The sequence below is a fragment of the Aspergillus karnatakaensis genome (genome assembly GCF_047715665.1).
Source record: "Aspergillus karnatakaensis strain CBS 102800 unplaced genomic scaffold BJY04scaffold_35, whole genome shotgun sequence".
Taxonomy (NCBI): domain Eukaryota; kingdom Fungi; phylum Ascomycota; class Eurotiomycetes; order Eurotiales; family Aspergillaceae; genus Aspergillus; species Aspergillus karnatakaensis.
The window spans coordinates 254,172-270,562 of NW_027395747.1; the positions used below are offsets into that span (position 1 = coordinate 254,172).

Below are 16,391 nucleotides of genomic sequence, written 5' to 3' on the forward strand. Positions count from 1 at the left end.
AACGTGACCCATGTTGATGTGAGTCAATTCAGGGAGGCAGCAGTAGCACTTCGCACTACTTACAATGTGCTAACTGTTCGGGGCATGTATACGACTATGATCATCTGGTGTTGCCTTCGTTCAAGAGTTTGTTTTGGACGGTGTAGTTCCTTTACGAGTACGTAGGCACCCGCCCGCCACGATCCGGGCGAATCAATCCAATCCAATCCCCTCATCACAAGTAAATACTACTAGTAAGTACTACTAAGTACAGCCTCAACCTCCTTGCGAGAGGGATGCCGAACGGATCTGTTGTACATACACAATTAATAATGCAAAGGGCTTTAAACCCCGAGAGCTAGGATACTATATCCCTATATCCGACCCGATCGACTAAAACCCGGCCCCTGGGCCCTCTCCCCTCCCCTCGCAACCGCATACGATACGTGCGTAGCCGTATCCATCCACGACCCCTCCAATTCCAGCAAAGCCTCAAGGCCACCACCCTGGCTCCCTCTCAGCCTCCCTAGTCAACTTTACAATCGCCGGTCACGTTCCAGCTCCAGCTCCAGCTCCACGCGAATACTTGCACGGAATAATAGCCTTTCGCGAATCGACCAAGGTTTTCTTGACTCCTCAGCCCATACGATTGGCCGAATAGGAGCTGGTCTTAGTTATTGGGGTGGTGGGCCTGGTCCAGCGCCGCTGGGGGGTTGTTGGGGGCCGAAACTGGAACTTAGGCTTTAGCAGGACCGTTTTTTTTTTTTTTAAAGTACAGAGTCGGGGATCCATACTCTGGCCCCAAATATGGCAATTGGGGCTTCGGAACGGATTATACGAAGGGGCTAGTATATTGGTGTTGTGGAGAGGTTGAGGTGTGGAATTGGATAGGATTTTTGTTTTGCAGTCTTAGGAAGGAATGGTGGTAGAGGGGTGAAGGAAGTATTGTGAGAATAGTGATATTCGTTAAGTTGTATTGTAGTCTAAAGTAAATCGTAGGTATGATAGGAGATCAATTTCCCATGCACTCCGGTCCGAATGGAAAAGTCGCGAATAAGAAAACGAAAGACGCAAAGAACTCCGAATGCCATGCAAAACAAATATCTATCCCAGGTAGATCCCAATCAGCAGGTCCTCGCATCTTGGTGAAGATGCTCGAAACCGAGCCGGTACATCGTAAATCGTTAAACAGAGCAATCAAAAAAGAGGCGGATAAGAATGTAGCGCAACCATCGCCGGATCTGACTCTGGTGTCAAGGGACACCCCAGGGATGGCTCCGCGGGCGTCGAGGGCGAAGAGTGATCACGGTCATATTCATCGCAGTAACCCTGCGACAAAGCTGGCATCTGTCGAAGTGAAATAAAAACGGAATTAGCCCCTCTTGCTATGGAACTGCGGGTACGTCGCCCTGATGGAGGGGAGGGTATGTACAGGAATGTTACTATTGTCCGCCGACGAGTGGTGGCCGTGGCCGTGGTGCTGCGGCGGGGAGAGATCGATCCCTGCCATGGACGCGTAGCTCATGTTGAAGGGGCTGATGATGTCGTCGTCGGCGTAGGAGGAGTACTTCTTCGGGGCCGTGCTGCCGTGCATGCTCACTGGGAGGAGAGAAGGCATTGGTGAAGGGTAGTCGTGCTGGTAGGAGATGTCGCTGTAGGGGCCTGAGATGGAGTGGTAGGCTGGTGGGTGGCTGTAGGAGTGGCTGTACGGGTCGAGGGAGGAGTAGGTCGGGTATGAGAGGAGGGGTGGTGGGGAGGTCGAGAGCTGGCGGGTGCTCTGGTATGAGAACATGGAGCTGCGGTCTTCTTGTGTGGAGTAGCTATCATATGTTGAAGAGCGCTCGGTGGATGCTGGGCTGTGATCGGAGGTGGACTTGGTTGCGCGTGTGTGCTTTGCGCGAGACTTGACTGTTGATCGCACTGGCTCGGGCTTTTCCAAAGATCGCTCTGGGGATTCGGAGGCTGAGGCGGCGCGTTTCTCAAGGTCCTCCAGGCGGCGCTTCAGCTTCTTGCCTGTGGTAAGGTTAGACAAACTCGGGGCTCAAGTACGGCAGCACGTACGGTAATTGCGCTGGGCAATGCGGTTCTGGATGCGACGACGTTCTGCCAGATCGGAGATCTTGGTCCAGTCCTCGTTAGGGTTGGCATTGGGGCTGAAGGCACTACTTGTGCCATGGTTTCTTGAGCTTGTGGAGTATGAATAACCGTTGGAGCGATGCATGGTGGCTGTCATTGTGAATAGCTAAGGACAAGGAAAGCTTGAAGCTGAGTGGAAGTAGTAGTGTGGAGGTGGAGAGACTGGTGGGAGGAGGGAGGAGGGAGGTGGGAGGACTATATAGTTCTGGAAGACTGTAGAGTCACTAAAGTGAACTTGTGAAGACAGATGATCCGCATGGGCTGAAACTCCAAGAGCCAAACAGGACAGCTCTCCAGTATTTAACCAGTTTTATGGAGAGAAAAATCAAATCAAATAATAATAATAATAATAAAATAAATGACATTAAAAATAAAGACAGCTCTGGTGCTAAGCCCCGGACTCCGAATCCAAGAAACCCAGACAATTGAGCCGTTGCGATAGCAGAGTAGTCCGTGCATGTAAGTAGCTGAAATCCAGATTGGAATTAAATAAAACCCCCCTCCCAAAGGGGAAACGTAGGTGCAGGGCTGCGTCACTCGAATGAGGCTGTTTCTGTGTTGGAGGAGCGGAACCCCGGACAGCCGATATCACCGAGAGGCCATTTCTTTACCTCCGTCGGGGGCCTCATTGCTACTAACTAGTAGGTAGTATTCTGGAAGCTGTTGCCCAGCTGTCATGTAATTACCACTTCGGTCTCCCTCATAGTGATTCATCCCAGCCTCAAGGGTAAGGGTCGATGAGATCGGACATGGGAGATCGTCCCTCTTTTTCTTTTTCTTTTTCTTCCTTTCAAACCACTCTATCACCACGCCTCTTTTTATTGGTGTTGCTGGTTTTGTTTTTCGTGTTGACAACTTCGCATCTCCGAAATTCATCGGGCGGAGACTCCTGAACAGCACAGGCCCCAGGCGAGAATGAGGAGGGCGAAACCGAGTACGAGACTCCGAATACGTGCGGCTCCCAAAGAGGACTAGTAGCAGTCTTACGCGGTTCACCCTTCACTCACAATAACTACTACAACAGTGTGTACTGTGGGGGAGGTCGGACGGGCTGTCAGTTTGTTCGTCCGCTGTTGGATTCCATCATTCCAGTCGCGATCGAACATGGCAACTCTGAGCGAGCGGGTCCATGTCTAGCAGCAGTATGAAACAAGTGCTTCTCCGAATCGTGCGTGGCTTGAAAGCAAGGGCACCGTGGTAGTCGCCGTCGCAGGAGATCTCCAAGCCGGTTACACCAAAAGTCACTGGCTCTGCAATTTAGTCTTCTTACGGTGATTATTTTAATCTGTCTCTAGTGTTGATCCTTTGCAGCCACGAGCTGCCCGGCTGCATACTTAAGCCTGCATCGCTGCATAATAATCCAGATTCTTCCTGCACATCTCGCATGATGTCCTTGGGTCCGTCCTTGTGTATCAGGTTGACCCAGAGTATGCATTGCTGGGATAGCTGGACAGACCATTGCAGAAACCCATTCTTCTGGAGGGTACACCGAAGGCTATCGCCTGTGAACCAGATACTCCGGGTATTAGCCAGTGGCAGCGCCGAATATGGCCCCAATAAGACTAGTCCGCCCTCGCTCGCCTATCAGCACCGCATCAGAAATCAATAAATAATCAGGGTGGCTAGGCTAGACGATGGAGTCTGGCCGACCCTGCAGAGCGACGATTCATCGGACGAACCATAGCGCCGAGATCAGAGGGGTCGCGGGAGCTTGGCCTTGCTCCGGAGTTAATGATGACTTCTGATCTTCAAGCAATTGTTCATCCATGATTCCACCGTCCTAACTTCCTAACTTCCTATCTCAAGCCCGGCAACTCAATTCATCTCGGACACTCCCTGGGAAATGACAAATCAACGGCAGCGACGGTGCTAGGATGGCATTCAGTATCACCCACCTTACATGAAGAATCCGCCTGCAGGCCAATCACAACACATCGTCCATTGCAAAAGTTGGGAGGCGAGCGCCCCGAATGACCTCTTGCGTCGATTTTGCGGACTGGACGCATGGCACAAATATTCAAGACGCACGGTCTCGATGTCTGCCACGTTGCACCCCTTGATCTTGGCAACTCGACTAAGGATAAGGATCTCACTCTCCAGACTGTGGGTACGCAATCACATACACTCTGAGATCCTGGTTCCGAATGCCACTCCGGCGCTCAGTTTGAGCTTCGTAGTCGGGGTGTCCGGGATTCAGAAGCCCGAAATGTCTTGCGGTGGCTCATACTATAGATTCTGTGAAACCTCTCCGAACTTTTTCCATCACCAGCATCACATTTGTGACGAAAAATCCCAACACCCGCACGCAGTCGCCAGTGGGTCATGCGCGATCAGGCGAAATTGTAATTCCGCCTGTGACTGACGTTGACCCCCGTCCTTGGGGCCAGAAATCCGTCACCCCAGAGCCCCCCCATCCCTATTTTGTGAATTTCAGACGCGCCCTCCTTGCTGACCCGATCTGCGGTGCCATGACTTGAAACTCGTGGTGGGAGAGTTTGTGCCACATGCCAGTTCAGGCTCTCGCTCTTGGATTCGACATTTGCTGCTATTAATATGCCCCTCCCTGGTTGTCCGCATTCTCAATGGCTGAGTCAAGGGTTATGTTCTACAGCGCGGCATCGCACTATCTCCGTGATAACACCGCCATGTTGCGTCTCCCAAAGCGGGTCACGCGTCCGGGTAATCTGGGCTGAGGAATAGCCTACGCGCGTCTTTCTGTATGAGGCTCAAAACCCTGCAGCTGACTGTTTGACGGCCGAGCTTGAATGTCGTCGAAATTGCTTTGCGACTCGCGCAAGCGAACAATGTCCTCAGATGGAGACGCGGCTGAACAAAGCGACCCAGCAACACTGAGCAAGCGTCTCGCTCCTTCGTGGATAACGGACACTAGCGGATGCCGACAAGTAGGGCTGAAGAAACCAACCTCAACCACGGGATGTCATTGGTGAGTTTGCAAGCTCCGCAGGTTCCGCCGAAGCTGCCAGTCCAAGTTGCGAATAGACTTTTTAAAACCGCCCAGCGCGCCGCAGCCAGCACAAATAGCGGCTTGGATTACACGACCTGGCCAATCACCATCTGATGCGATGTTGATCTATCGAGTTTCATCCGTATTTTCAGGGCCTGCGAGATGGACGCCTGAAGGCTGAATGACCTCTAGGGTTGGCGAAGGTGCTCAAAAGAGCAAATCAATTTCCACGACCTAGTCTCTTGCATGTAACCCAAGTCGCGGCCTGAGTGGCTAGGGACTGGGCTCGTTACTCGAACTAGATTTGCATCCTGAAACGGAGATCATGGTCGCTTGTTTAAGCCGGGTGTTCCTGGCAGTTGCTGACTTTAGTTCTACAGCGAACAGATCATATCCAGAAGAGCCGCGCAATGGGAATAACTGCCAGGTCGGACAGACCATGCTGTCAGCAGACTCGAGAAGGTCCAGCAAACATTCTAGAAGCAGCAATGCATGATCAGTCATCTTCTAAATTGGCCGGGAGGGGCCGAATCCGTGCACTTGCCTGAAATAGGTTGTTTCGAGCGTGGCATTACTGTAGTTAGGGACTCAACTATCAGGGACTGATAGGATAATCACAGCTGAAGATTATCAATCAGACGTTCAGACTTTCGCATCTCCACTGATGGCGGAACACCGAGTGACCGAACACATTCTTTGCGAAAGGGAGAGTCGGAATGTCCCGGCTTTCCTGAATCGTCCAGATAGGCTAATAGAGAATGATGTCTCAAGAATTGAATCCAAATATAGGACCAGCGTACGGCCGTACGGCGTACAGCTCAGATGGCAAAAAATGACTCTCGACTAGGTGGATAGTACTAAGTAGTGGCAAGTAGGTGCTGACAGCCTGACTTTTCTGACAACCACGAGGATCTGTGGAGAAGTACCCTTACGCTGTGCCTTTTCTTTGACTCTCGCTCACGTGGCTGCCGGGGTCATTGTTGACTTCCCCAGATCTTTTTAGTTGTACTTTGTGATGACAAGTTTGATTGAAACACGTCCCACGCACTGCTTGTTTAAACTTGTGTGTAGTACAACCAGCGACTTTATCCTCCTGTCCTGATTTAACGTATTTATGCCTTGTGTTTCAGTATAAGCGCAGGATAAGACAATACAGATAGAAGATGCTATCTGGCAGTGAAAGTGTTCTAGAAGTAATAATAATACTTCATAACTTGGTCTATAACCCACGTTACTAGTGATTTCTTAACAAAGAAAGAGCTGCTTGATGGACCTTCTTAGAAATATGTGTTCTCTGTTCTCTATTGTCTGTTATCTGCTGCTTGTGAAGAGTTCTGCTTCTTGACACTCACGGCATCTTCTTGCGAGAACTGGCATCCTTTTCTCCTTTTGCTTGGTTTTTTCAAGGTTCTTTCACACTCATGCCATCAACAAACATTGATTTCTCCTACTTTATGATGGCATCGCCGTCTATGGAGGGTCAAGAATCTCGCACAAGATAACAAAATATAAACACCTGCCATCTCCCAGTCTACTCGTCGATATGGCTTTCTCCACCGGAATAGGAGATCGGAGCCGCCTTCCATACCATGTCCGAGAGCGCATATATTCAGAGCTTGCAGACGTACGGGGCTACCTTCCCGCCCCTCGTACTCTGGCGCCCTTCTTAGGTATTTTACAAGCGAGCAAGGATCTTCACGATGATGTTGCCAGCTTTCTCTTCAGTGGCTGCGTGTTGCAGATCAACATGAGCTCTCACCCTGCGACTGTCTTGTTCTCTCGCGAGTACAGTTCTCGTCGTCCCTATCTTAACCGATTCCCTTTCTTGCGAGCCAGTATTCAAGAGCTCCGTTCCTTGGATACTCAGAGTTCTTACACTTTCCCATTCCACATCATCGATCGGCTTGAAATCAAGCTCCAGCTGTCAAGTTCGTCAAGAATGGGTGACAGATTCCACTTGTGGAGAGACATTTGCGAGATCGTGTATCTGCTCAAGAGATCCCATTCCGTGCAGCACGTAGTCTTGTTCCTCCAGAGCGAGTTATTCAAGGACCCGCCCACCGACCAGCCAAGTCCCGGCAAATTTGACTACAAGTTCTTCTTACGTCCTTTTAGTCAACTGCGACAAGTGGTCAATTCCTTTGAAGTAGAGACTTCCTTGTGCTCGATGGATACCTTACTCGACTGGGGAGCTATTAACAGAACGCTCGGCACCAGTTACGAATCAGCCACAGGTGAGGAGGCTACCGACGTTGACATTACGAGCCCGCAGCAGCTCCAGCGCGAACTAGCTCGAGATTGGTACATGATCTGTTTTATACTGGAACTCCTGGTAAAGGCTGGGGGGTCAAAGCCTCGACCTTGAATCCGGCCCACGCAGCAATCCTCGCGGCATGGACAAGCAAGAATGCAAACGGCGAGTTCGAATTCTCGGACCGAATAAGCTACCTCTTTGACAAATCATCCTGAACTGATCCGAGAAATCGACCCTAACTTTTCTCTCTTGACCAAGATACGCCATGCGCTCATCAACAGAAAATGGGAAGCGCTCCGTGATGTGATAGATAGCCCTACTGCTAGCACTGACTTCGTCAAGCTTGACGAGCTAGCACAAGCGATTAGCAAGATATTGGTCGAGTTTTGGAACCTCTGCAGCGTAGGAATTGCGATCCAACAGCCATTGACAGACCGCCAATCCTCAATCTAACTCGAACCCGATGGACTCGCGTCGGATGTTGTCCCTTCTTGCGAATATGCCTCCATGTGATGAGGACGCACTACTGCAATGCGCCGTGCGAGGCCCGAAGAGTGATGAGCAGGTCATTTATTTCGAACCGGTGATAGGTGAAAGGAGCATCTTCCAACAGGCTGGAGTTGTCTGGGCTATTCGGGGGATTAGATCGACGACGGCGATTTACTTTGATGGTCCCCGATATTTCTTTGTACCTGGATCGAGATCACACAGTCACAGGCCAAGGGTGCTTTTTGGAGGAACCCACTGTTCTTTCCAAGAGTCTGATGTGACTTACTATTTCTTGAGAAATGTGAGACTACAAGCGAAACCTTCTCGGTACGTAGACCCCGACTTCCGACAGTGTGTAGTATGCCGACTAGCTGCACCAAGCTTCTCGTAAATGAGGCTACAGGTAGGTATTTGACAGAACAAAGAGTCCAGTATTGGCACGCATTAGTCCAGTTTCGTTGCCTGTCGACTCCCGCAGCCACCGACAAAGAAGACGTACCTTTCTCGCATCGCCTAACTCCTCGGACCATCACGAAACCCGGTTCTGAGACGCGGTTCTCTCCGCTACCGAGCTCATGATCTGAGGGATCTACGCCCATACCCCGTTGACCCAAAAACAGAGTCCAATCTCCGCTACTAGGCGTTAGGGCGGGTTAACCCGATAATCCGTGAACAAGCGTTGAACTTGCAAGTTCGTTCTCCCCTTCGTTCTGTCCATCGATCCAGGTGCACGCGAAACTTTCATTTCGGCGTGCGACATGTCTCGAACAGCGAAATGGTCTTGCGCCGGTCAAGCGACGATCGCTATGAGACAACAGAATGCGATCTCAGGGTTTGATCGATTGGCGTCTGAAGGACTCGGTTTGAACTAAACTAGCCTCCCTGTCTACTTCACTAGGGCTGACTAGCTTTCTACAATAAGACCTTGAGTAGCCTCAATTTCGAGCAGCCGTGGCTATACGTATGTGGTATACGTCCCTAGGTAGTCAACGGTAGTCAACAACATACTAGGAAAGAAATCAAAGACCCCCTCCGGGTCCAGCGGTTTACAAACGCCCCAACCCGGCCCTCAACTTCGGACTCGGAGATAACCAACCCAAAAGTAAGCGACGAGACGCTCTTTATGCCCACGCACCGCTATGCACATGTATCCGTCATCCATGGAGATTTGCTTATTTCCGGTTCTTCAGACTTCAGACCTTCCTGTGACTTCTGAGCCGATTAATAATCGGTAGTAACAAACACGCCAAGTTGGCCATTTTGTGTGCCCAGTCGGAGCTCGGAAGGGACGGATGCTCATACGAACCGGACTGGGGTACCGTGATCCTGACAACAGTTTGCGGATCGTTTGCTTGTAGGGAGGATACATCTGAATCAGCACTCTGTGGTAATACCATCGGTACTCCGTAGCAAGGGTGGTATAATCCATCAGCAGCGAATAGAGGATGCTATTCTCTGTTGGTTCTAGAAGACGTACGCAAGCACGTCCCAAGCGCTGGACGTGCCGAGAAGTGGCCCTTCCTAAAGAAGTAAACGATCAAGGGCGTCTGCATCTGAGTGTGTGCGTGCGCAGAGAATCATCTTCTGGACTGGACTGGGCTGGCCTACAGTATTTGCGTACAAGACGGCGGTAGCACAGAACATCACCTCGACAATTAATCACAATCCTATCATCTCTCTGCTCGAGATATTGGAAGGTTCAGCGGCCAGCCTTCAGCCTCGAAAATTAACGCGGCACGCACTTTCCAGGTGACATGGATTGCACTCCTTCAGCCCTGGGCTAGTTACCCTCGACCTCTCCCGGGCCTGTCGAACGTGAGATTCCGATTTCCAATCGAAAGCACCAATCCCGGTGGAAAGCCACACCGTTGATTAATATCACCCTTAGCATATTGTCCTATTGACTTACGTACCATACGTATATTCTCTCAGTCTTGAGCGGAGGGATCCCGCTCGTGCAGCTGCAGCCCAGCCCAGCCCAGCCCAGCCAGCGGCGCTGATACGCTCTAGTTCAGGCCATACGCTGCGCGGCTACTGCTCAGCCTTCAGCCTTACGGGCTGCGCTGGATAACAGTGCGCCTAGTATCTACGATATCCTCACAATGCTTTGGTATTAGCCTATCCGGTCCGAGCGGATGATAAGGCCGGAGTTGGGCCAAGTGGTGGTGCTGGAGCTGGAGGGCTATGTGTCTCCGGTGGCGGGGTTGGATCTGAACTTGAAACTCGCCCTGAGTCGAGGATGGAGAACGGGTTATGGTAAAAATCTCCGAAGATCCTCTTGATGGAGGAGAGTCTGGCGCTTGAGGTGAGTCTAATTCTGATACGCTTGCCTACATGTGAGTATGATGGTATACTGTGCTGCGCCGTGCAGCGCTACACAAGGACTAACACGGTGTGCTCGCGATCGAGCCCTGGTCGCCGTTGTAGTCGCAGTCTATGTAGTCGATCGAAATCTGCCAGGTGTATACTAACTATACACACTACCAGACTGGCTGGCTGGCGCCCCGAGGGCCGGGTGACACAACGCAGTGCAAATAGATGAGGCGCTTTCCTGACCGCTACTCAAAACACCCTCTCCAAGTGGTTCCTCAATGTGCAAGTATCTCCAAGATAGGTTGGTAGTACCGCATTCGCATCGTGCAGCAACGGACGGACGCACCGGGCGAGGCTGAGAATCTGGTCCGCCCACGGTCCCCTGTCGTCGCCGTACTCTGTGCTCTGCAGCGGACACGCACACGCACACGCACCGCACTGGCGAGCAGCACTAACCTTCGAGGCTCGCATTGGCTGGGTGGTAACATTTCGCTGGCGGCGACAGCTCAAATGGAGACTTGGGGCTGGTCGTGGGTCTCGGTTAGGCGTCCTGCTTTGTGCTGTGTTACGCTGCGGGGGGCTCTACTTTCGGGGTCCTGGGGCTGCTAATGCTATTATTATCTGCATTGTTGTTTTAACCCTTTCGAGCTTGGGTTGGCGCTGGAGCTGGAGAAGGGGGCTCAGCGAAGTACCTCTTACGAATTGTCACTATGAAAGGTTATTTGTGCTTGGAAGAGGCCGCTCAAGAAGATACTGGATGCAATGCGATGGGGACTTGGCATTTGAGGAGTGCACTGCGCATGGATTAGGGAGTTGGTAGAGCGAGTCGGAGGTTTCGTTCACTGTTGGAATTGTTGGGTGGAATAGCTCGGAGAGATGCCAGAAAACCAGGATTGTGGGTTACTCGAAGAAAATGAATCAGAAAAGTGATAGAATGCAGGCAGCCAACGCTCATGACCCAAGAGCCCTATAGTAATTCAACGTATGAGGTATTATATGTGTTGTCTATGTATATGCGTTCATTTACAGAACGTGACTGTTCGAATTAGCAAAGTACTGCAGGCCCAGGGAAGAGAATTGACTTACCTCCATGGGTGCGCTTCGTCGCCGTACTGGATCCCCTCCATCCAGTTCTTCATCTGGAGAGCAATCTCTCCGGCCTCTTCGCTATCCTTCAATCCGCAGTTCACCAGCTTCCCACGGTAGCTGATACTGCGCACAGGGCTGACAATGGCTGCCGTACCAGATCCGAAGACTTCGAGCAATCTGCCCTCCTCGGCGGCCTTTGCAACATCACCCATTTTGATCTGACGCTCAGAGATAGTCCAGCCCTTTGGAGCCAGTCTCTCCCTGGCGAGCGCGAGCACGGAGTCTCTGGTGACGCCCTCAAGGATAGTACCGTCGAGAGGCGCAGTAATCAACTCCTTTTGACCCCTCTCCTCGTTCTTCAACGCGATGAAGAGGTTCATTGTGCCAACCTCTGTCACATACTCTTCCTCTCCAAAGAGCCACAGATTCTGCTGGAACCCACGCGAAGCCGCCTCCTGTTGGGGAACGATACAAGGCGCGTAGTTGGCACCCAACTTCTTGTCTCCCACGCCGCCGGGCCACGCGCGAACCGCATAGTCTGTCGCCTCCAATGAGATAGCCTTGAAACCGGTTGGGTAGTAAGGCCCGACTGGGCTTGCGATGACGAAAAGAAGAGCAGATCCTGGTGGGCCGACTCCAAGAGTGCTCTGGGTTCCGATCATTGTAGGGCGCAGATATAGCGAGTATCCTCGGGCACTGCACAAGAAGCGTTAGTTACTGCAATGGCTGAGCGCTGGGCTTACGTACTCAGGAATAAAGCGGCTATCAAGCTTGACGAGTTCTCCAATCATCTTGGTGAGGGCTTCGCCGTCGAAACTGGGCAAAGCAATTCGCTTTGAGGACTTATTTAAGCGCTCCATGTTCTTATCAGGCCGGAATAACCGGATCTGACCGTTGTTATCTCTGTAGGCCTTCATCCCCTCGAAACACTCGAACGCATAGTGAAAGACACAGGCTGAGGGATCCAGCTGGAGCTTTTGGTACGGGACAATCTGCGGAGCATGCCACCCATTCGCGGCGGTCCATTCCGCAGTAAACATGTGGTCTAGGGAGCAATTGCATTAGGACAGTCCATCTTGCGCCATATATCTTCCAGGGTGTCTATACCAGTGAATGTCTTTCCAAAAACGAGGTCCTTCGCCGGCGTCAATTCCCTCGGTGTGCTTGTTTTCGTGATGGTAAGCTTTGAGGCATCGAGCGGAGCGGCCGCATAGGTGGTTCGAGTAGCACTGAAGCATCTTTGCCATAAGCGATTCGTGCAAGAGCTCTGGACACGGGGAACGGCGAGGCTAGCTAGCGCTCGACGACGAGCTAATTGAAGCGAGTTCATAGCAGCTGTGACACTCAAAAAACTTCTGTCAGGCAAGCGAAAGAGAACAACAGTCTGAGAGCCGCGGAGGAATGGGGAAAGCGAGGAAAGCAAAGTGATCGGGCGGGTAGTCGCGGTTAAAAAGCAAATGCAGTGACTCCCCTCGCGGCGGACAGCGACAACTCCGGTGTCCGGCCAGCCCTGATTGAGATGGACTGTGCAAGCGATTAGACTTGAAATCTGGGGATCACTCAACCTGGAACCAATAGTGATGCTGTCAGAAAGCTCAGTAGATACCTACAGCCTGAGTCACAGCTACAGTGGGCGCGTTAAGGACATACCAATGTCAACCACGCCCTCCACAAATCCACAATTGACACTCGCTTTGATGTCCGAGATCGGCGCCGAATCGATTCTCAGCAGCTTGGGGTAGGCGGTGAGGAGAGCTACTCTCCAATCCTCTTCCACGTGACTTGGTTTGTATTGAAGGACCAGCTTAGGCTGAGGCTTCGAAGATCGAATGACATTCGACGAGTCACAAGATAGTTCGTGGTGGACAGTTGACTAAGTCGTCACGAACACCGTTTCCTTATCCCACTGACCTTCTTGCATCCCACTCCTTATAGGACTTTCAATCATTTTCAATTCCCCGCTATTTCGCGATACGTGTTGGGCTACGGCCGCATGAGGTATGCAAGGCATCTATTGCACGCTGGAAGACTAGTATGAGATAAACGACCTCAATCGCCGATCTTCGAGGTCTTGCATTGCTCCGTGGAAGATGTTTTCCTCGCTGAAATCATTCAGCTCGAACATCACAACAAACTACCAGGTTTCCCCGCACCCCACGGTGGTCTCGGGTCCATGGAAGGTTCACGATGGAAAGAAAAAGTCCACCGGGACTGCTGCGTCTATCTTTATCTTCGATAAAAAAGTGCTCGAGCCTCGATCTGGCGGGCTAGGAGGTCGGTCCGGCTCGTCAATAAAAAGGCTGCAGGAGGAGATCGTCGAACGCCTGAAACGGGAAGCGGGTAATCTCGCTCGTCTACGACATCCTTCTGTTTTACAAGTCCTGGAACCAATCGAGGAGACTCGCAATGGCGGACTGATGTTTGCGACTGAGAAGATCACCGCATCACTCGCCGGGCTATTACAGGAGAAGGATGCGCAGGAGAACACTCAAAGAACAGGGTCGAGGGCTTCGAGGTATATGGTTGAGGAGGCCGATGGCTCACGGAGACGAAGAGACCTCGATATAGATGAATTGGAGATTCAAAAGGGCCTTTTGCAGGTTGCTAAGGGTCTTGAGTTCCTTCATGAATCTGCGGGTCTAGTTCATGGCAACCTGAACCCGGAGGCTATTTTCATTAATGCCAAATCAGACTGGAAGATTTCTGGCTTAGGTTTTGCTGGCCCTGCAGACTCCTCGCAATCCAAGTCTACTCTGCCGCCCCTGGCTTTATCGGAAGTACTGCATCAAGACCCACGGCTTCCGCCATCTGTTCAGTTGAATCTAGACTATACTTCGCCTGATTTCGCTTTGGATTCGAATGTCAACCCGTCAGCGGACCTATTTTCTCTTGGACTCATAATTATAGCCCTTTACAACTCGCCTCATACTTCACCCCTGAAATCCCACGGCAGTCTGGAAACGTTCAAGCGCCTTTTGAGTTCACCGTCTTCGACACCATCGCAAGGCAACAACTTCCTCTGTGTAGGCGCCATTCCGAAGGATGTTCTTGCGCATGTACTCCCGCGCTTGATAACTCGAAGGGCTACTCAACGTCTTACTGCTCGTGAGTTTCAACAGTCTCAGTACTTTGACAATATACTAGTATCAACCATTCGGTTCTTGGAATCACTACCAGCCAAAAACCCAAACGAAAAGGCGCAGTTTATGCGTGGCTTGCAACGTGTACTTCCTGAGTTTCCTGTGTCTGTGTTAGAGAGAAAGCTTCTTGGAGCTTTGCTAGATGAGGTCAAAGACCGTGAACTGCTCCCGCTCATTTTGCAAAATGTCTTTGCCATTCTTCAGAGAATCCCCAGCGCTCGCCGCATTCTTCCTGAAAAAGTCATTCCCCAATTGAAAGAAGTTTTCCCGACATCTAAAAGCTCTTCCCAAGACCGTGATTCAAAGAAGGATGCAGGAATCATGGTGGTTCTTGACAATATGAAAATTATTGCAGACAACTGCCCTGGAAAAGATTTCAAGGATGGTAAGCTTTCCGCTCTTCTGTCGTGATGTAGGCTAACATATGCAGATATCCTACCTTTGATTCGTCTGGGACTGGACTCTCCTACCCATACACTAGTTGATGCTGCCATCAAATGTCTGCCCATCATGCTCCCAGTTCTCGATTTCAGCACCGTTAAGAACGAGGTCTTTCCCCCAATTGCATCTACATTTAGTCGCACGAGCAGCCTTTCCATAAAAGTCCGGTGCTTAGAGGCCTTCGCGGTATTATGCGGAGGATCCCCGAATCAAGAAGACGACACTGGAGACGACCTGACCGGTATTGTCGAGAAGTCCAAGTCGCAAACTACAAAGTCGTCTATCCTAGACAAATACACCATACAAGAGAAACTCGTTCCCTCGCTGAAGGCGATCAAAACTAAAGAGCCCGCCGTCATGATGGCGGCGCTAGGTGTCTTCCGCCAGATTGGCGCGGTTGCAGACTCTGATTTTCTCGCGTTGGAAGTGATTCCTGTCCTCTGGAGCTTCAGTCTTGGGCCACTCCTCGATTTGCGCCAATTTGGTGAATACATGACTTTGATCAAGAGTATCTCCTCTAGGATCGAACGAGAACAGTTGAAGAAACTTCAAGAGCTCTCTTCAGGAGAAACGACCGGGTTTCGAAACGGGGCCGCAATCTCTTCAAAAGTCTCAAACAGTTTTTTGCCATCTGAAACTGAATCCACTAGAGACAACTTCGAGCGCCTGGTACTTGGGCGGGATGCTGCAACATCGAATGGCCAGGAGAACGATATTTGGGGTAATTTGACTTCAGACATCCCAGCTGCCCACGCATCTACACCACAGCCCAGCACTGCTACATTCCCTTGGCCTTCAACTACGACCGGTCCTGCAGGTCGGCAACCAAGCCTAGCCGCGCGCTCAATAACCCCAGATTTCAAGATGAACTCGTTTCCATCATTGGAGCCTGCCACAAAACAAACGTCCTCTCCGGCATTGGGTTTCCCGACTCTACAGCCGTCTGCACCAAACCCTTGGAGCATGCCCAATACACCGAGCCAGCATGTGCCTTCCCGTCCTTCTCTCGCATCGCTGTCTAGCATGGCTCCCTCCAACGTCCTCTCGGCCAGGACAAACTCGCAAATAACTCCGAATTACTCTGCATTTTCCATACCGCCTCCCCCTACCACACAGGCTGCTAGTGCATTTGCAAGCACAAATCAGCACCCATTTATTGGGAGCAGCGGGCAAACCTCTCCATCCTTCAGCGGCACATTACAACCACAGCAAGGGAACAATAAGCAAGGGCTCGACAAATATCAGAGCTTGATTTAATAACAACGTTATGAGACAATGCTGGTTTTGGTCTATTCTTCTTCCAATTTCTGTCCTTTCTATGTACACATTGAAACTGGTCTCGCCTGTTCATTAGAGGGCCAGTATCTGTATGTAGACAACGCATTATTCCCCGTCCATAGTGAGCTAGTTGAGCGCTGTAGTCGAAATTGACTCAGCTGTCCTTAATGGCAGCAACAACCGGGATAAATGATTTCCATAACGTACGCTGTACTCCGTACGGAGCATGTATTCCCCACTTGCGCCAAGGCTCAAGCAAACCCCATGGCCCAGCTACCCACCTACTCCGTACAAGCGCAGGTCCAGA

The 16,391-nt window shown here is 51.2% G+C and overlaps 4 protein-coding genes across 4 annotated transcripts; 2 read left to right on the forward strand and 2 right to left on the reverse strand.

Moving 5' to 3' along the window:
- Window positions 1-740: 740 nt before the first annotated feature.
- BJY04DRAFT_192999 (bZIP transcription factor) lies at window positions 741-2,526 on the reverse strand. Its single transcript, XM_073711844.1, has 3 exons — window positions 2,041-2,526; window positions 1,412-1,992; window positions 741-1,326 (listed from the first exon to the last, which is right to left on the reverse strand). Exons 1-3 carry the CDS (start codon window positions 2,210-2,212, stop codon window positions 1,177-1,179), a joined length of 903 nt encoding a protein of 300 aa, XP_073569612.1. The 5' UTR covers window positions 2,213-2,526; the 3' UTR covers window positions 741-1,176.
- A 1,344-nt stretch (window positions 2,527-3,870) lies between these two features.
- On the forward strand, window positions 3,871-4,743 carry BJY04DRAFT_89953 (uncharacterized protein). The gene has a single exon (XM_073721266.1). The coding sequence runs from the start codon at window positions 4,016-4,018 to the stop codon at window positions 4,475-4,477; it is 462 nt and encodes a 153-aa protein (XP_073569613.1). The 5' UTR covers window positions 3,871-4,015; the 3' UTR covers window positions 4,478-4,743.
- A 6,057-nt stretch (window positions 4,744-10,800) lies between these two features.
- Window positions 10,801-11,995, reverse strand: BJY04DRAFT_193006 (branched-chain amino acid aminotransferase, cytosolic). The gene is made up of 2 exons (XM_073711845.1): window positions 11,223-11,995; window positions 10,801-11,172 (listed from the first exon to the last, which is right to left on the reverse strand). The coding sequence occupies exons 1-2, from the start codon at window positions 11,885-11,887 to the stop codon at window positions 11,160-11,162; spliced, it is 678 nt and encodes a 225-aa protein (XP_073569614.1). The 5' UTR covers window positions 11,888-11,995; the 3' UTR covers window positions 10,801-11,159.
- A 1,320-nt stretch (window positions 11,996-13,315) lies between these two features.
- Window positions 13,316-16,063, forward strand: BJY04DRAFT_208490 (putative protein kinase Scy1; the record flags this gene model as incomplete). Its single annotated transcript, XM_073713996.1, has 2 exons — window positions 13,316-14,750; window positions 14,796-16,063. The coding sequence occupies 2 exons, from the start codon at window positions 13,316-13,318 to the stop codon at window positions 16,061-16,063; spliced, it is 2,703 nt and encodes a 900-aa protein (XP_073569615.1).
- Between the last annotated feature and the right edge of the window lie 328 nt (window positions 16,064-16,391).

Coding starts and splice junctions, on each gene's coding strand:
- BJY04DRAFT_193006 (XM_073711845.1), bottom strand. CDS start 11,887: ATGATCGGAACCCAGAGCACTCTTGGAGTCGGCCCACCAGGATCTGCT.
- BJY04DRAFT_192999 (XM_073711844.1), bottom strand. CDS start 2,212: ATGACAGCCACCATGCATCGCTCCAACGGTTATTCATACTCCACAAGC. Junction 1,993..2,040: donor CATTGCCCAGCGCAATTACC/GTACGTGCTGCC, acceptor ACCTTACCACAG/GCAAGAAGCTGAAGCGCCGC. Junction 1,327..1,411: donor CGGACAATAGTAACATTCCT/GTACATACCCTC, acceptor TCACTTCGACAG/ATGCCAGCTTTGTCGCAGGG.
- BJY04DRAFT_89953 (XM_073721266.1), top strand. CDS start 4,016: ATGAAGAATCCGCCTGCAGGCCAATCACAACACATCGTCCATTGCAAA.